The sequence below is a fragment of the Camelus bactrianus genome, chromosome 8, assembly GCF_048773025.1.
Source record: "Camelus bactrianus isolate YW-2024 breed Bactrian camel chromosome 8, ASM4877302v1, whole genome shotgun sequence".
NCBI classification, from domain to species: Eukaryota; Metazoa; Chordata; class Mammalia; order Artiodactyla; family Camelidae; genus Camelus; species Camelus bactrianus.
Window position 1 is genome coordinate 14657856 of NC_133546.1, and position 19898 is coordinate 14677753.

At 37.5% G+C, this 19898-nt stretch overlaps 2 protein-coding genes and 1 long non-coding RNA gene across 14 annotated transcripts in view; 1 reads left to right on the top strand and 2 right to left on the bottom strand.

The window, feature by feature from the left end:
• The window catches only part of LRP11 (LDL receptor related protein 11), a 49045-nt gene that overhangs the window by 26689 nt on the left and 2458 nt on the right, over positions 1–19898 (top strand). The window contains exons 6-9 of one of the 6 annotated variants that reach the window (XM_074368175.1): positions 2201–2277; positions 6450–6539; positions 8213–8295; positions 10650–10783. In XM_074368175.1, coding sequence (XP_074224276.1) covers positions 2201–2277; positions 6450–6539; positions 8213–8251 — 206 coding nt within the window. In that variant the 3' untranslated portion in view covers positions 8252–8295; positions 10650–10783. Of the gene's footprint in view, positions 1–2200; positions 2278–6449; positions 6540–8212; positions 8296–10649; positions 12557–19898 lie in introns of those variants that run through there. The other 5 variants (XR_012508540.1, XM_074368174.1, XM_074368173.1 and 2 more) reach the window with 5 other exon arrangements.
• LOC141578338 (uncharacterized) lies at positions 1238–6991 on the bottom strand. Its single transcript, XR_012508544.1, has 3 exons — positions 6552–6991; positions 4714–4830; positions 1238–2131 (listed from the first exon to the last, which is right to left on the bottom strand). It is a non-coding gene; the product is annotated as an uncharacterized LOC141578338 (long non-coding RNA).
• Positions 14716–19898, bottom strand: part of PCMT1 (protein-L-isoaspartate (D-aspartate) O-methyltransferase) — a 43520-nt gene continuing 38337 nt past the window's right edge. For 2 of the 7 annotated variants that reach the window (XR_012508541.1, XR_012508542.1), the window contains 3 exons: positions 17852–17995; positions 16834–16914; positions 14716–16325 (listed from right to left, as the gene is read on the bottom strand). Coding sequence is in view for 2 of the 7 variants with exons in the window: in XM_074368177.1 (XP_074224278.1) it covers positions 16313–16325; positions 17852–17995 (157 nt within the window). In the remaining 5 variants the exon portion in view is untranslated. Of the gene's footprint in view, positions 16326–16833; positions 16915–17851; positions 17996–19898 lie in introns of those variants that run through there. The other 5 variants (XM_010965700.3, XM_045524702.2, XR_006728577.2 and 2 more) reach the window with 4 other exon arrangements.

Below are 19898 nucleotides of genomic sequence, written 5' to 3' on the forward strand. Positions count from 1 at the left end.
TACAGATTATCACATTTCTATGTGCTTTTGTGAACGTCTTTTCAGTACTCAACTCTGCATACATTTTAATGAAATAATCTGTCACTATTTCAATAACTTCTTTATGAAAATTTTTTTGTTCATTATAAAAGATACAGAAGATGCAAATAATAAAAAAGGAAATGGCTTTAAAAACACCCCTTTATTGAAAACAACTTTTAATATTTTGGTATATTTCCCTCCAATCTTTTGTTAATCTACTTTGTAGATTTTAAAGTGCCTTGATACAAATATGTCTACAAAATATCCAAGGAAAGGCTTTTCTTCTGGACAGGTTAGGTTAAGCACACTTCAGATGTCTGCTTTTGTCTTTTCCTTGTTGGTACTGCCACCTAATGGGAGAACTTTGTCACTCCATCCAAGCCTTGGGATTTGTTTTAATCCATTTTCTCCGTATGGAAGGGGAAGACAGCCACCCAAGAAAGAGAGCCAGGGGAGACCAAGTATTTTTGGCAGCAGGGATGAAGAGTTGATGGAGATGACTGAGTTCTCAGAGGCCAGGATGGGCCTCTGAGCATGAATGAATTAGCTGAAGGCGGAGTGGAGACTAAAGGCCAGTCTCCTTTCTTAGGTTCTAGTCTTGGCCCTGCCTTTAGGACCCTGAGTAGTTGCTTCATGTCTCTGGACCTCAGTTTCTTCATCAGTTAATAAGGGATTCAAACAGATGGTCTCTAAGTCCCTGTGTAGCCTGGTGTGTTTCAGGGAAGGTAAGTAGCCTGACACTCATGCAAGTCTCCGTCAGCCCTTATCTGTGCCAGATATTGCTCTGTGATCCCAGCTCTGTCTCCTGGGGAGGGAGGACTCAACCTCAGGGTCTTTTTGAAAATAACGCTCCAGGCTGCCACCACTGGTTAATGGGAGCGGGCACCCAATTTGAAATATATTTGCAATCTCTATTTCTGTTCTTTTTGATAATAAGCCTTTGACTTGGGCTATGAAAATGTAAGGAGTGGAGATTCACAGATGCAGAGAGATTAATATCCAGTTATTATTCATTATGTGTATTATTTTTCCTAATTATTAAAGTAATATGTGTTTACTATAGAAAATTTGGGGAATACAGAAAAATATAAAGAAGAAAATTTAAACCATCTAGCAAAAGCTCATTATTAACATTTTGTTGCATTTTCTTCCAGTTACTTTTACTTATATACATACATACACACATTTATTCACTTTTAACAAAATTAAGATAATATTATTTTTACAAAACTTTTATTTTTCTCACAAGCATTTTCATGTGTTATTAAATGTCCATCAAAAACATAATGTTTGAAAGTCCAGGGTGAAGAAAAGAATAGAACTTTGAAGATGTTAGAAAGGGCCCCTATGGCACATGGTTTCCATTTGGACAGCAGCCCTCTCCTTCCTCCCCTTCTGTTATCCGTGAGACCATCAGACTAGAATCCCTGGGCTCTGATCTCATGTGAGTTGAAATTATGTTATCCACAGCATAACATAAATAGACTTAAAATGCATTATTGTTCATGGCCTAGGCCTGAGTTTCACAAGGATCATCAGCTAGTACAGTAAATAGGGACAAGTTAAATTTTCTGCTGCCTCCTTCCCCCATAGACACGTTACAAGGATAAATAAGACTTAACTCACTGAAGACATGCTAAAGAGATACTAAGATTAATACTAATAATGCAGTACAGAAAGTAATGAGATTATGGCAGAGGTGAAAAAGTACAATAATTAATCTTACAAGAATACAGAGGAACAAGTCTCACATACTTTTAGTGGGATTCAAATTAGTCCAGTCTTCCAGAGGGCTGTTTCTGAAGCCTTGACCCAATTATCCTACTCTTGGGAATTTAACCCAAGCAAGTAACTAAGGATAAAGTTGCGGGTGTGTACAGATATCCAGTTCCATGAGCGAATGAACGAATGCACACTCCAACCTCTCACAGCCATGGGTGAGGATCCACCGCAGGGGTGCTGCTGCTTGCTCCCCACGCCAGCAGCACAACGGCTGAATTGTTGTTGGAGGTGGTTGCAGCTGGAGGGCCAAGTGATCTATTAACAAGGCCGTCCTCTTGTGTCTGACCCAGCCGGAGGAAAGAAATCTGGTTTCCATCTGTGCAGAGTGCTAGAAAAATGGTGATGTATCACAGTCACACTGAATCTGTTTTTTTGAAACTTGAGAATTCATGTTTAGCCCAACAGGTCAGCCAAATCCCTCAAGGATCCAGACTGAAGCATGGACTTAGGAGAATGCATGATTTCTGTACAGAGGTGAGGGCTTCTGCCTGCACTTTCTCAGCTTCCCTTGCTACTTATGCCAAAGCCTGGCTGTTTAGCTTATCTCTGGAGGTAACTAGAGTGAGCAGCCATGACCTTTGCATTATTGTGGAAAGAATTTTATTGAAAGAGGATATTCTCATAAAGAATGTTTAAAAGGGTGATTTTCACATGCCCCATATTTCATGTTTTTGTTATGGTGGACTGTCTTTATTCTAATTGTGAAACCATTCTGAAACTATAAAACATTTCTGGGAAGGTGGTTTGAAATTGTTGAAGCCTGTTAAGCAGCACAGGTGAATAGCCTGCTACGCTCCGGTGTGGCAGGGACCACCTGCATCTCCATGAACGGAAGATCCAGTTACGGGAAATTTACTTATCACAAATGAAGATAATCAAATGGTTATTTCCACTAACTTATTTTGAACTAACTAACATGGACCTACTCATTTCTTTGGAAAATGTCATTTAATCAGCTATAGTCAGCAGATGCCTTTAAGCATACCCAGATATTCTGCGGCACTGAGAGAAACAAACATGGGTCTTGGAAAAGGCATCCTCTGCCTTCTACAAGGTGTCAGTCTAAAAGCTTTGGTCACTGTAATGGGGATTACATCATTTTATTATTTGAAATCTATTGATGGCTTATGCAGTAAATTCTATTCTATAACATCTGATCCACTTGGGTCAGTCCCAAGGAACCATGTGGTTTCTTGGTATTAAACAGAATGACACAGTTCATTTTATCTAGAAGCTAGTTGAATACCTCCAGTATTCTAATAGGATTAAAACATGTCCCTCCAGCCAAATACAAATATAAGGTGATAATTTTCTTAGCCTTCCATCACCCATGAAATTGGAACTCCTTTTAACTAATCTTTGACAAGTTGTAAAGGCTTTTTTCAAAGCTGCCTAGTGTAGAAACAATATAATAATGAGCAAAGAGAATATCAACGAGGAGGTTATGGCTATAATGAGGACTGAGTAGCATTTCCAGGACAAGCAGATACGCAAGCCCGGCGTCATGGTTAACTGTAATCTGGCCCTAGTACCATCTCTAGAGCATTTCTTACTGTTTATTTTTACTTAGTTTTTTTTTGTGGCATGATAGCTCTTTTTATGTTTGTTTTGTTTTGTTTTTTGGTTAGTGGGAGGTAATTAGGTTTACTTATTATTTATTCTTAGAGGAAGTACTAGGGATTGAACCTGGGACCTCATGCATGCTAAGTATATGCTCTACCATTTGAGCTATACCCTCCTCCCAGTCTTTTTTTTTTTAATTGAAGTATAGTCAGTTTACATTGTTGTGTTAATTTCTGGTGTGCAGCACAATGTTTCAGTCATCCATATACATACACATATTTGTTTTCATATTCTTTTTCATATTGAATATAGTTCCTTGTGCTATACAGAAGAAACTTGTTGTTTATCTAGTTTATATGTAGTAGTGTCTGCAAATCTCAAACTCCCAGTGTATCCCTTCCCACCCCATTTCAGAGCATTTCTTGACGAGAGCTCCCTCTTACCTACTTGGCAGACACACAGTATTGTCTACCAGTGAAAGGACAGTTGTGTTGTCCACATTATTTGGCAGGTGGTCACAGGAATCTACAGAGCACTCTGGGAGGCAGGCCCATGTGGTAGCCAGTTTCCCAGCTGGCTTTCCAGTTTCCCTCTAGAACATGCCTGTATGTTCTACGGCAACTGAAAATGAGATTAAAATAGCTGCCATCCAGCTTCCAACTCCCTCTGTGAATGTGTAGCTATGTATGTTCGACATAACCCAATATATCATTCAGAGGAGGGAAAAAAATTTCCTGAAACATTAACTCTTCCAAAAGGATCATTACCAAAGTGAATTATTCGCAAAAGTAAGCGATGTAGTCGTCTTGTTTTGTTCTGACTTGCTGCACTGGTTAGAGCCTGTGATAGGATGTGTGGAAGTGAGGCATTTCTCTGTGGCATTCCATATGCTGCTGTCTGGGACAAGTGAATCAGGCAGTCTAGGAAATTACGGTCAATTCCTTCATAAAATGTAGAAAACAGAAATTCCCATTTCAAATACTAAGAGGGCAGGGCGGGTGCCCTAGGAGATTCTAGAGTCCTTGGCAATTGTGTCTTCTGAAATTTCCTCTGGGGACCGCCCTCTCCCTAATTACCCCATCCGTCCCATCTCTCCCACCTCCTAGATCGCTGGCTTCCTCCCCCAGGGCATGAGGGCAGTTAAGAAAATACTCTTCAAATTTGACAACTGAAGATTCAAAATGAACTTGTATGGTCCCAGCGCTACACCAGCCCTGTCATTTAGGTTGAGTAGTCCCTGTCCCCATCCTACTTAGGTGCAGGTCTCCAGCCCAGGTGACAATCCGTTTGCTCTAAGGGCTGAGCAGCCCCTACACCTGGCAGCCCAGCCACTGTAATGGCTCTTACCTGGCCGTCTCTCTCCCCTTTGGTTCCAAGGTGGTCACTGCCTTCTCTTCAGTCTCACACTGGCTGCTCTTCTTCCTTTCCGTCCCCTCACTGTGGGTGGCAGTGGGGCCTCCACCACTGCAGTAAAGTGGACACTAATAGAAGTCTATTTGAAAGATAAAGCTGATTCCTAGCCCACAAGAAATTGCTTATGCCTTATTCTTCCCTTCTCTTTAGGCTCAGAGTTTACGAAGGGAGCCCAAATGACCGGCTCTATTTAGGCTGGCATGCATGGGCTTTTAGAGGCACAGTAGAAGGTTGCGAGCCTGCTGGTCTTGGTCGAGAGAAGCAAACATGGGCTGATCTCATGGCACTGATAGTGAATGAGTAGGATGCATATCCTTTGCAGACACACTCCAGTAGGAACGTCTAAGAGCAGAAAGGCCGGGGAGGAGGCTCTTGCGGTTCCCGAGCCAAAGGTGATGGAGACCCAGGGCTGCGTGCGGCAGTGAGGACAGAGAAGAGGGTCTGCGTGATATGGTGACTGATGGGTTGAAGGGCTGGGTGGAAAGGGGCATTAAGGATGCCTTAATGAAATAAACGTAGTTACAGTCCCTTCTGTTTAACACGTGGCTGCAATGATCATTTACCATCATTGCTTTATCCGGCCCTAGTGGAAATCTGGAATACCTTAACAGTTTTCCATTTTGCAGTTGATTCCATGATCCTTAGTAAATTCATGAAATTCATGTATATTTCTTATTACAAATGACCAAAGAATCCCATGCACTACTTTTAAATAGTCTTATTTTAGTTGCAGGTTATTTTGAACATTTCTGTTGATGCCATATGAGTAAAGAAGCTTAAAAAAATTTTTTTTGGTTTCTTCATAAAGTTCCTCATGTCAGCTGATCATTTCCAATTCTTTCCCGTTAATCATTATATTATCCAAAGAAGTTGCACTACAGCCTGAGGGTAACTCCACTAACTCATTAATTATGATACTGTCAATGTGGTAGACACAAATGCTATGAATTCCTAGATGACAAATAGAATGACGCAGCCATGGCTCATCAGAACCTGGGATAAAAATCCTAAAATCTGGTCTGTCTTTATATTTGTTCTCAATAGTAAATTATAAGTTAATAGAATAGTTAAAACACAATTGATAACCTATCATTAAATCAGAAGTGCTGGTTTCCACCAACAAGCAGTTAGACACACCTGAGTTTCAATCCCAGCCCTGGGCCCCACTTACTGCTTGAATGAACCCGGCTGAGTGCTGAACCTCTCTGAGCCTAACCAGAAAAAAATGGAGCTATTACTGTCTGCTAAGCAGGGCTGAGATAAGTGAAGTAGCATGTCTGAGTACCTTATGTATGAGGTGTGCTTATGAGTGCTTTACATTTGCTCACTGTTCATTTTCTAAAGAAAAACTTTTCTGGATCGTGTCTGTTTCTACGTTATGAAGTTCAGAGATGACCCTTGACTTTCGGCTGAGGCCTTTCCTTCCTTCTCTGGGTAGGGGTGGAAGTTCTGGGACAATGTGCTTGTTCCCCCTTCTCTGCCCCCTGATTTTGTACTAGCCTCTCACTCTGGTTTAATTATCTCATGTTTTACTATCAAACATAGGCCTATGTTTATTGGAGAAATAAAGTCTGTAAGTGCTTCCTTAAAAAATAAATGAGGCTGTATTTTCGTGTCTGTTCCCTGAAGTTTCTGATGTACCTTCTGTATGTTTTATTTATTTTCTGCAGGTAGTGGTTCCTCAGGGAAGAATGGAAAAGAGAAAAATTATATTTTTGAGTCAAAGAGCAGTCAAAGAGAACACCCAGCCCCAGAAGCAGGTAAATATATACCTTGGAAATTCATTGCAGAGAATAAGCATTTGCAGAACCACACATCCTGTAGCTGAGGTTATTAGATGAAGCTGCAAGAGTTCATGACACGAACAGGGATCTGTGGGTCAGAAGAACCAGTGCATTCTCTTCTCCTACACCATGTTCGTCTTTGGGCTCTTGAACCAGTATCTTCACATCTTTGGGCCTCAGCTTCCTCTTCTGTTAAGTTAGTTGGACTGGATAATCACTATAGTTCCTTCCAGGTGTCACATTCTATGGAGCAAATAATACTCAGGACATAGTGGTTAAGAACATGGACTTTAGAATCAGATGCGAAGATTCACATCCTTGCTCCCCAACTAAACTCTAAGACCTTGGGCAGGTTATCTCTCTGGATCTCAATTTCCTCATTAGTCAGATGGAGATAATAACTGTACCTGCCTTACAGAGCTGTTAGAATAGAGGGGACAATTAATATAAAGCATTCAGCACACTGCTTGCTCATGCAGTGAGCCACATGAATGGCGGCTATTGTGACTGTTGTTTATGGTCAACAAGGGCGAAGGTCTTAGTGTGCCCAGCTCTCTCTCGAGGTGCTCTAGGGACAAAGGACAGAAGACAGCAGGAAGGGGGAAAGGGGGTCGGAAGGAGAGGGAGTACTTAGCAGGCAGGAGAAAAAGATCATAATTCCATCATTTTGGTTATTTTTAACTAGAAAGAAAGCAATTTCAACATACATACTCTCACAAACTAATTAGTAAAAGAATATTAAGAACAAAATATGATTCTCAAGTTATATATCTAAACATTGAGAAAACTTTCTTTACAAGTATTTTTTGTAATATCTGAACAATATTCAAGTATAATTTTTAAATAATAAATGACTAAAATAACCCAGAAGTCAAGTTCCTGGATGCTGCCCAGTCTGTCAGCTGGCCTGCTGAACTTAGCCTGTCCCAGGATATTTGGATAAAAAGATCCCATCCCCTGTCAACATAACAGAGAACCGGGCTTGTCCCTTGCTCCCATGGCCAGCTGTATCCAGAGAGCTTCAATTCTGATTGCCTGGTGCCTGTTCTAACTGTTACAGATTTGAGCGTCACTCCAGTCTTATGAACAGAATACCTAATTCATCCTCTTAGCTCGTTTCTGAGAAAACTATCGTGATGTGTTTTAGAAGGAGCTGGGAAATTTTAAAGTCTCAAATTACCCAAACTAAAAATATTGAAGAAGCTATGTCAACTGAGTAAAAGTTGAGAATCATTTTCAGTCTCCTAGCAAGTACGTTATGGGAGACTTATCTTGTCATCAAAGCGTTAATCAGGAATCATATCTGACAGTTCAGCAACTTCGTATCTGACTTTGGCAAACAGAAATCCTCCTAGATGAGGTGCTATCATTGTAGCCATAGCTAAATCTGAGCCCCAGACTTGGGGTGGGGTCTTCAACCACAGTTCCCTTCCCCTGGAGCCTGAACGCTGGCACTCATCTTTAAACACATTACACATATCTAGAAGCGCAACCTGCCCTGAACAAATAGGATCCGGGCTGGGTATTGGGCTCCAGTTTAAAACAAATGGTTTTGGGTTCCCAGGGTTTTTGTGGGGGTTGACCAAAGTCTCTCTGTTTTTCTCCAAATCCTTTGTAACAAACATATCCAACTTATGTCGCTCGTACAGGAAGATGCAGAAGGAACTGACACCTCCAGGTTCAGTTAAGCCCTTTCAAAACTTCTTTCCTCAGGGTTGCCACTGGGAGATGGGTATGTATGAGGCAGCTCTAGAATCCAATTCTAGACCATTGGTTTATCATTGATTTTTATCTTTCACAGTTCTCTATGGGAATACTGGCCTCACCCAAAACTTTGTTTTGTACCCGAGTCACTAACACAGCTTCCCCATCCCATCCTCCTGAACCCAGACACTTCCAGAGTACTCTTGAGAATCTTCTTCAGGAGGTTTACCTAGGATTCTACAAACACACCAGAGGTTGAAATGCCATTAGTATGTACTCAGCCCCAGGTCCTCTTGTCTTTGAGAGGAGGCCAGCTATACCTAGGACTAGTTTTAAGCTCAGAAAGTCAAAGTTATCAGGAGGGAACTTCCTCAGTTACTTACCCGCAGATGTAAACGCCTGTCTGTACTCACCGTCTCTTCCTTTCCTTCAGCACTGAGGGAAAAGGTATCTCCTCTTTCCAAGGTCAGTCTTTCCCCCTGACCTGGATGCAGCTCCTTATCTCTGCAAGTCTGTTTCTCCATCGTTTGTTAACTCCCAGTGTTTGTAATCTCTCCTGGCTCATTCCCCCAGACACATTCAGACACATTCTGATCTCTCAAAATATGTAGAAAACAAAACAGCATCCCTCAGCCTTCGACCTCCCTGTAAATGAATTCCAGTTGCCGAGTCCGGGCTTCCCCCCGCTTGACCTCTGCTTAGCATTTGGTTGTGCTGACCGCTTTCCTTTAGAAATAGCCTCATCCCTCTGCTTCCAGGACCCCCCTCTCTGTTGGATGCTGACCATTTCTCTGACCTCTTTGTGCACTTTTTGGTTCTCTTCTCGTCTGCCCTTTTAAATGTTGGTATTCCCTAGGGCCTTGCTCCTGGCCCTCCTTTCTTCTCCTTTTCTCTCTGGCAGTCTCACCCACTTTTGCGGCTGCAACCATCACCTTGATGCTAAAGGCCCTCAGATATTTAGGCCCAAATAATCCAACAGTCTAACAGAAAATTCCACCTGGACTGGCTGTAGGCATCTCAATCTGAAACTGTCAAAAAATAAATTAATCTCTCTCACTCATCCCAAACAAGCCCCATCGCATCTAAATCACTCAAGCAAAAATCCTACAAACCGGATACGTGGACCACTCCTTTTTATATCTGTACTTCATATATAATTCTATCATAGTAACTATAAAAGTTTATTGCATGTTTTCATTTAAATGTCTATCTACCCAGACATGAAGTCATTAAAAAACAATCTTATTTAGCTTTGGAGAAGTAGTGGACCACAGTGGTTCTGGAACTGCTGCCTGGGGCTGTATCCTGACTCTGCCACTTACCCTATAAACTCAGACAAGTCACTTAATTCTCAATGCCTTAGTTTCCTCATTTGTAAAATGCAGGTAATAATAGTGCCAACTCATATGGTGGTTGTGAGAACTGCTTAATCTATGAAGCACTTAGAACAGTGCTGGCACACTTTATTATCTTTGATTACCAGTATTCGGCCCATGGTTGCTAATTAATGCAAAATGAATGAATAACTGAATGAAAGAAAATGTTATAAAATCAGCTTATGCAATGGAGATTTTTGCTCCTCTAGTTCCACCAGTTGGCAAGACCCCTGTAGCTAAAAATATTTCCACCATATCATCTCCAAGCCTGGCCTGACTACAGGGTAGATCAGACTAAGAATAGAGCCTGCTGAGCTTGATAAGAAAGACTGATCTGGGGTACATTCTGTCCCTTCCAGACTCCTGAAAGGCTCTAAACGCTGCTTCTTGTCTACGTGTCTAGGACCAGCCCCACAGGAAAAAGCCTCTGAAGGAGAACCAAAGAGGTTTTTTTCCTTCAAGTTGTCAATAGTGGTTCTCCTGGCTGGGAGTAGGTTTCCTGGATTTAGGAAACAAATTCCTTAAAGCCCTAGCCAGAACAGGAAATGAGGAGTTAGTTCATACTTACGTTAAGAGAGAATGATCATATATGAATCCATAAATGTTAGCTGCAACTAAAATGAAAATATTTCCTATGGTCACAATGTCTTTACAGTTCTAGTCATAAAATATCTATTACAATTGGATATAAGGATGATCTAACTGTGACATTTGTACCCACTGGTGGCATACAAATCTTTTAGGAGCCTGGCTGGTACAGAATTTGGTTTTAAAGAAGTCTGGGTTTGAGACCTAGACCTGCAATTTACAAGCTATGTGCTCTTTGGCCAGTCATTTAATCTTTCTGCATCTCAGTTAATCTGCAAAATGGAGGTAATACAAGTGCCTACTTGAGTTGTTCCGATTAAACAAAATAGTGCATGCAAAGTACTTACCATATAATAAATTGTAGCTGTGATTGTTACTAACCACTGATGTACTCTGTTTGTCTCTGACCTTTGCACAGGTGCAGTGCTGCCCCTGGCCCTGGGTTTGGCAATCACGGCTTTGCTGCTTCTCATGGTTGCTTGTCGACTACGACTGGTGAAACAGAAACTTAAAAAAGCTCGTCCCATTACATCTGAGGAATCTGACTACCTCATAAATGGGATGTATCTATAATAAGTGTAATTTAAATAGCTGAGGTCAAGGACATGTTGCACTTATAATTTATACATATATTGGGTTATATAATACATATATTGGGTTACAATATATAATTGTAAACTCTTCTGTTTTTAACTGGGCTAAGAAAACTACTGAAAACCCTAGAGATTCTGCAAGACCTAAATCTTTGTTTTTATTTATTGATTTTCCTTGGAAAGTATGTGAACTATTTTGAAATTTAGAGAGAGGAGTCCATATGATTAAAGACCTTTACATAGCTGATTCTGATTTATATAAGGTATCCCTAAAAACAGAAATTTGTAGTTAGCCAAGGCAGAAAATTCAGTCTCTCAAGAGGTGGCCTGAGAAGGGCAGTGTTAACTCTTTACTTTCTGCCCTGCTTCCCTTGTTCTGTGGCCTCCTGTTCCTCACGTTCAGCTTCCAGGGCTCTCTTTTCCCTTCTCCCCTTCAAACCTGTTTCTGAGGATGGATCTCAAGTGTTTATACCCTCAATGAGATGGTATCTATGGCAGGAATATCTTAATTATAAACCTAAGGAGCAGATCAAAGAGGCCTCGGGGAAGGTGAATATGGGTTCTTCCCAATGCCTCTGACATCATTAACTTTGGGAGAAAAACTCAGACTTTGGATTACGTAGCTCTGACATGGTCATTAAATGAGATAGGAAATCAAGGTGGAAGCAGAGAACCCAGCAGGTCAAAAATTTTAACAGAAACTTAGCTGAGGGCAAAATGAGCAAAGAAGGTGATTAGTTCTTTCTTATATCTACTCAACTTGATGGTCCAGAACACAGTTGTTCATATATATAGTCACTGGTTTTCAACATTAGTTATGTGCTGAAGGAAGGAAAAATGCATTCAAATTGAAAAGCAGAACACTGAATGGATTTCTGGGTACGGCTTTTGTAAAAACATCATGTGTTTAAGTATCAGCAGTTCTTATGTCCAGTGGAGTGAGCCAGTTTTTCCATTATTTATTTAATGCTCTAAAATGTTATAATGTGCAAACAGCTAATGCCAGGCTTATGTATTCCCAGAGCATAAAGGAGTTTTGCACAAATTCATCTTTACAGAAAACCAGCATCTAGCTTATTAGCATCTTTTACCTTTTAATCTTCAGGATTTTAAAGGCATATTATTTCCATCATTGCTTAATGCTGGGATTATGCACATTCTAGAAATTATTCTACTGAGAGGAACATATGTTGTGATGTTCCTATTCACATAATATGGTTTTTTACTGTTAAGTGGCAAATCTTTTAAAATTCTTGAAACCCTCTAGAACACTTTATTTTTAGACTGAACCTGATATAGGCTTTTCCTTTGGCAAAGGACTTAATTTGGGTCACAGATATAACTGAATACATTAACAAATGGATGAGTAGTTCTAGGAAAACAAATAAATTGGTTATTTTTATTTCCTGAGAAACTCAAGCGTTTTGTTGAATTTTAGAATTGAGCAGATTTAAACTTTTCCTCAAGGAGTTTAGAGAAATGACTGTGTGAATGAACTGAAGATTTTGTACTCTGTATGTGATGCTGTGCAGTTTGTTTTTATATAGAAGGATGTCACCTACAGCCATACCCAATAAAATAAAACCTGATGAGGCATGCATCTTTCAGCACATCTTTTATACACGAAAAAATTAAACACAAGTTAGTATTGGTACGGTGTTGAAATACTTGACAAAAGATGTCCCATATCTATATGTACAATATTCCTTTAATAAATTGTATTATATTTTAATCCTTTTTTAAAACAACTTTTTAATATAATCACAGTTGCTAGTACAGATAGTCCCTGACTTCCATTGCTTTGACTTACTTTTTTTTGACTTTATGATGGTGCAAAGAATACACATTCAGTAGAAACTGTACTTGGAATTTTGAATTTGGATCTTGTCCTGGGCTAGTGATATGTGGTACCATCCTCTCTCATGATGCTGGACAGCAGCAGTGCAAGTCTTTTTCCCCAGAAAATATCCTTTTATCTTGATTTAAAACTGATACAGTATTGCTAGCATGGAAATGTTTCAGGCTCTTTGATCCAAAATGTAATTTCTAGGCAAAATCCTGACAGATAATCACCAAAGACCCAAATAAACAAAGAGTGCTGATAAAAGAAATTCCTCGACGCGATCTTTTAAAGGTCACGGTAAAATGTTCAGTGCGTGGGAATTCAAATACAAATGTCCTCAGCTGCCCTTAGTCCCTGGATTGCTGCCTCAGTAGTCCATCACCTGCCCTGTGGACAAAAAAAAAAATTATTGCGTGATGCCCATCCTATTGGGATACTCCACCCAAGTGAGAATGATTTCTTCACACCCAGCAGCCAGAACTTCATCTTATGTTAGGAAAGGAAATGAAGGGAAAGGGGCAAGAAGAACAAAGAGGGGAAAGAGAGTGAGGGTTTCACTGGCTCCTACAACACTCTATGCGGACTAAAGCAAGGGAGCATGTCACAGTCCTGGCCAAACAGCACAAAGTCAATTAGAAAGATGAAGCCTCAAGTGGGGAACCAACCACTGTGGTCATAGCAATGATATTAGGAAGGATTAAGGATAAGGAAATTATCAGACTTTTTTTCCTTTTTATTATATTATAATACATAAACACAAACTTCTTGGGCCCCATGGACAGCCAGTTAGTTCTCTTCAAGTAGGATTTTTTTAGTGGCCCTCTTTGTGAACCACCCTTTCAGTACAACGGGGACAAAACATTGTCATCTTCCTGGAAAATGGTAGGAGAAATTGAGAGACAGGAAACTGAAATCTGATTAGAACTTGTTTACTGAATGCAGCTCTTTAAGAGCACAGTAATTTATAGGAAATGATGATTTATACTCAGCAAGAAATTTATTACTTACCTAAGTTATTAGCTTTTTGAACCCCACTTAGAACATTTAAAAAATTTCCTATGTTTGTTATTTCATTTGCAATACTAGTTTTCCATTACCATAATCAGATGAGTTATTTTAGGGCTGTACCAAACCATTAGAACATTTGTTAACATTTGGTCAAAAACCAGTAACACCTACCTCTCTAATGAAACAAAACTAAGGAGTTTTATTTCTAGGCTGACAATCAGATGCCAAGAATAGCTTCAAAGAATTCATGAGTATTAAGTTATTATTAAAAAATATTTTATATTTTAAAATACACTGAATTTTTAAGATGCCCTAGTGTAAGTAACTTATAGTCAATTTAAAAGTATAATCAGCTTTTTTTGAGTAATGCAACTTTCAAAAATTACAGCAATGGGATTTTAAATATTTGCAGAATGTCATTTCTTTGAATACTAGTTGGGAAAGAGCTGAAACCCTTATTCAAAACTAAATTCTTACTTTAATTCATAATTGAGAGCTAGATTTGGCTTTAATAAAAGCAGATCTATAAAAATCATCTTGTATCAACAGGATCTCACTACGCTGGAACTTTTAAAAATCTTTTTATTGTTGTCCTTCATATTATGTAAAGGAGTGACTTATATTAAGGAAAAATGAAATGCTAAAATATTTTGGAAGTTATGAATACTAAAGATTAAAAAGAGATTTCTTCTCGGATCAAAACATACATAAATTCAATTCTTTTAAAGAGAAAAGTTCACAGATCTAGTTAAAATTTTTTATTTCTATCTCTACCCATTTATTGATGCTACCCTAAACTCCATTCCTATTTAACAATTTTAATTCACAAAAGTGTGAAGTCCAAGAGCAATGCTTGGCCCAGCATTTGTCCGCACCAATCAGATGCCTCTTAGGTTGTCTTATCAGATTTATAAATTATCCCCTCAATCAGATTGCAAACCCCTTGAGAGTAAGGGCCTTTTTCTATCCCCAAGACCTAACAAAGGGACTTACATAGAGTAAAATGTTGATAATGGCTAGGAAGGATACAGACCAGTGCATAAGTTGAAGAATTGGTTTAATTTTAATTTCTAAAGAATACCTGAGTCCAGAAGCAGTACCAACAACAGCAAACTGAAGCCAGCATTGAACTCAAAACTCACACATTTTGCCCACCTACTAATGCTAGTTTCCTATACCTAAGACTTGTCCAAGAAGAGACACTAGTGAAAAGACGTATGCATAATTTTTTAAAAGCCATTTTCAAAGAAGTAATGTTTAAGACTTTAAGAGGTGAGGGAGGGGTGTCTCACACCCTCACTAAGGCTCTACTTGCCAGTCATACGCACAACACTTGCACACAACAGAGGGAAGGGCTTTGCTGGGAGTGCTAGTTCTGCTACCTCTAGAGTTTCTATTTCTTCAGGTTCTAGAACCCTTAGAAAAACTAAGATCCTACTATAAAAGGTATTTAAACAAGATCCCAATGTGCTACTGTCTTCTTAGGAACTCATTTTACAGTTGATATAGTAATAAATCTATTTATAGGTGATGGATGGGTTTTGGTAAATTAATTCTCAACCCTGTTCTTTCTTGACATTAAGTCAATTCATTCATTCATTTGGCACTTACTGTACATCTACAAGAGGACAAGCCCTGTGTTAGGCAAAGAAAAATAATAAATGAGGTGTCATTCTTGTCCTCAAGAAACATAGTCACATTTTACAAATGTACAGTTAGATTAATGCTATTAACCCACTTAGATTTCACAAAATGGAGCATCAGAGGAACAAATTTTTTCTCTGTAATCTTAGCTCTCTGCACCTGGTGACATGAGGTTCTTCTATATTCAAACACCACCAATGCCTCTTTCACTTTTAACTTTATTTGGCAAAGCAGCACTGCATAAACTGTTCAGTAACTAGGACACAGCTTATACAGCATGTTAAATTCATATACATTACCAGCAGCAAGAGAAACAGAAAAAAACAATACTGAGCTACAAGTCTCCTATAATTTTTAAAGAGAGAAAGGAAGAACTATGTCAGTTATGTCCAATGTGAATAGATGGGTGTTTTAAGGGACATCACCTGCCATCTTCTTAAGTTTTAATATTTACAAATGCTTAGTTTTAAGGTAACAAAGCAGCTGATTGTATCTACAACATGCTATTCTATGACACCACATCAAAAGCTTTAAAAAGGAAGCTCATCTGTATTTTCTTAGTAGCATCTAACAGACATCCAAAACCCAAGAATCTTAACTTGTGAATGGTGGTGTTACCGGATGCACAAAAGCAATCTGATAAATTAACAGCAGAACAGAATTGTGTCTAAGAAAAGAAAAAAACCACTCCTCAAAATCAATTGACGAACTAAGTTCCTCATTTTGCAGAACCCCTTCTTTTAATATTTAAAGTAAACTGTGGGCATGTTAAAGTAATAATACACAAAATTATACTTTGCACCCTTCTTCTACCAATTTGGCTTCTGTGCCTCTTTGAAGAATCAGAAACTTCACAAAACCACACATTTTCATGCTGAAAATAGTGTAAGAAAGTCCAAAACAAGCTGTGATGCTGTTGATTTTCGAAAAGCTTTGAGGACTGAGATGAGCAATCCACTGTAATATTATATACTGGTCAAGCTGATGTTGCTTTTACAGTTCGTCCCTGGGGAGAAAAAAGAGAGAAATACATAAGTAGGAGTTACATACTACCAAACTTGGCTAATAGTTTAGGTATAACTAACAAATCAGTAAAAATGCACTGATTTTGTATAAAAATCCCCAAGCGACATATTATTTAAAAAACCAAAACTGAGCAAATGATCCCAAGTCAAAGCAAAAATGGAAATCAGCCATTTCAAACATCCTTCATGCTACTCCGGAATGAAGAGCGAAACCTAGAGGGCTTGAATTCTTTATTTTTTATTCAAAAGTAACTTTCTTGCTTTAAGACCAAAAATTCAGACAAATGATAAATTTTAGATCTAGGATCTTGCTAATACTATTTATTATAAAATTATAACGAGTAGTTTAGATCATTTTTTTTATAGTTATATTCACAAAATTGAACAAAAATTTAGTCTTTTGCTTAGGGTATCTGTTAGCAATTGTCGAGTGGGTCAATCTCAACCCAAACTCTGGGAGAAAAAGCATCATCTGTAGGTATAATATACCTGTCAGCTGATTTCATAAAGCAGCTTTATCAGCTCCAAAAGAAACCATTCGCTCAGCCAGGTGCAGCACTGTACCAGCAACTGCCAGTGAGAGGAAGGAAGGAATAAAAATGCAGTCTAAAATAAATTGTATGGTATATAAATTATACCTCAATAAAGCTGTTAAAATTGAAAAAATAAAGCTACCAGAAAAGCCTAAAAGCTTCATATTTGAGGGTAACTGAGTGGCAAAAAATTGTTTAACGCTCAAGTACTTTAGGGGTAAAGAAGTATGGTGTTTGCAACGAAATCTCAAATGACTTAGGAAAAAATATTACATATATGTCTATATGTAGAAAAAGAGGGAGTGAAAAGGAATGTGGGAAAAAGTTAATAATTGGTAATTCTGGATGAAGACATTCAGCTCTTTGTTCTATTTTTGCAACTTGTCTGTAATAAAAATTTTTTAAGGTTTTAAAAAGTTGTTAAAATAAATTTGAAGGGAAGGTAAATAAAGAGCTAAAATTTCCCAGGTAAGTGGTGAATTAAGGGATTATTAGACAATATTTTTAATTGAATTTTATAAATTGTACAAGAAAATATTTCAAAAATCACTTCTTCCATAATATGCCTTTGTCATACAGCACTGGATTATCTGTTAAACAATAAGTTATCAGTTCTGGTTCCTCTTAATATATTCCTCTAATTTAAGTACTATAATTCTCATTAAACAACTTTTACTTAAACTCATGCAAACATTAAAATATTTAATCTTCAAAGAGTTCACTTGCAAAGTCATCTATTCATAAATTAAATTCACTTGTGCTTTTTAAAATACAAAGATACCATTGTTGTTCTTTTAAAATAATTTTACCATATTTTATTTACCTGTTGCAAGGCATTAAGGATACTGTCAATAAATATCTTTATTGCCAAACAACATGGTACAGTATTTCCAAATAGCCTCTCCACTTAAAAAAATTTTTGAAAAGGGAAAAAGATAAAAGCTCTCAACAAACTGGGTATAGAGGGAACGTACCTCAACATAATAAAGGCCACATATGACAAGCCCACAGCTAACATCACATTCAACGGTGAAAAGCTGAAAGCTTTTCCTCTAAAATCAGGAACAAGACAAGGATGCCCACTCTCGCCACTTTTATTCAACATAGAACTGGAAATCCTAGCCAGAGCAATTAGGCAAGAAAAAGAAATAAAAGGCATCAAAATCGGAAAGGAAGAGGTAAAACTGTCTCTTTTTGCAGATGACATATTATATATAGAAAACCCTAAATACTGTACCAAAAACTGTTAGAATAAACTAATTCAATAAAGTTGTGGGATATAAAATCAATATACTGAAGTCAATTGTGTTTCTAAATACTAATAATAAACTATCAGAAAGAGAAATTAAGAAAGCAAACTCATTTACCATTATATCAAAAACAATACCTAGAAATAAATTTAACCACGGAAGTGAAAGAGCTGTATACTATTGAAGATGATACAAATAAATGGAAATATATTCTGTGCTCATGGACTGGAAGAATTAATATTGCTGAAGTATCCATACTACCCAAAGTAGTCTCATTCAATGCAATCCCTATCAAAATTCTAATGGCACTTTTCACAGAAATAGAACAAAACTAAAATTTGTATAGAACCATAAGGTATCTTGAACAGTCAAAGCAATCTTTAGAAAGAACAAGACTGGAGGCATCACACTTCCTGATTTCAAACTATATTATAAAGCTATAGTAATCAAAACAGTATGGTATTTGGCATAGAAACAGATACAGAGACCAATGGAACAGAATAGAGAGCCCAGGAATAAATGGTCAGTTAATTAAGGAGCCAAGAATGTAAAATGGAGAAAGAACAGTCTCTTAAATGGTGTTGGGAAAACTGGATAGACACATGAAAAAGAAAGAAATTAGACCCCTATCTTACACTATACACAAAAATATTAACTCAAAATGGATTAGAGACTTGAATGTAAGACCTAAACTTACTGTGGTGATCATTTTGCAATATATACATATATCAAATCACTATGTTGTACACCTAAACTAATACAGCGCTATATGTCAACAAATACAATGCTATATGTCAATTGTATCTCAATAAAACTGGAAAAATCATACTGTTAAAAAATATTTAATGATGTGGGACAATGTTGATGACATTTAATTAAATTAGAAAAGGAGATTACAAAATAATGCTACTGTATGATCTCAGAATTACAAAAGAGATGTATATAGATCTATGGATCTGAAATGTTAATAAGTGGTTATTTCTAGATTTGGGGATCATGGTTGACTTTTATTCTTTGTATTTTTTTCCTGTTTTTACAATGCACATATATTTCTTTGGTAGTCAGGAACAATATTGTTAAAAACAAATAGAATGAAATCTTTACAGCACCAAAAACAAAAACAAAAACAAAAAAAGGAAACAGAATTAAGTTTATAGGCCTGAATTGTAACATTCAGGGCCCCAGGGAAAACCAAACATTTGCTGCCAGTGCACATATAACCTTGTCAGATCCTAATACTCCAAAATCCATATAATCTTCAAGTTATTAATTTTTCCTAATGTTCAACATTTTATATAACCATATCTTTCTTTATCTGGCTTAACGAACATAGAACATTTACAATAAAAAGTAGTATGTCTTAAATTTCTAGAAATTTAAAAAATTACTATATCTGTGCTATTCATTAATAACTGTATATATTTCTTTGTTGTATAACATATAATTATACATAATTTAGTTACTTATTAGGTTAGTAACTCTGAGCTACTAACATTTAGTTTTATATACTCTTTATCAAGGACAAATGAAAAGATGTACCAGGAAATAACAATCAAAATCCATTAGTGTTTTCTAATTAATGGGTTTTCTTGGGTAACAAAAGCTTTGTATAATTAACTTTCTACAAAGCATTATAAGAGACATAAAAAGAATTCCAAAAGCAACAGAATATATTCCTGCCTCTGCATATGCAAAATATATCATAATGTCACAACATATGTAAAGAAATTAAAAAGGGACAGTTTTTAAATTAAATTAAAATTAAATTAAA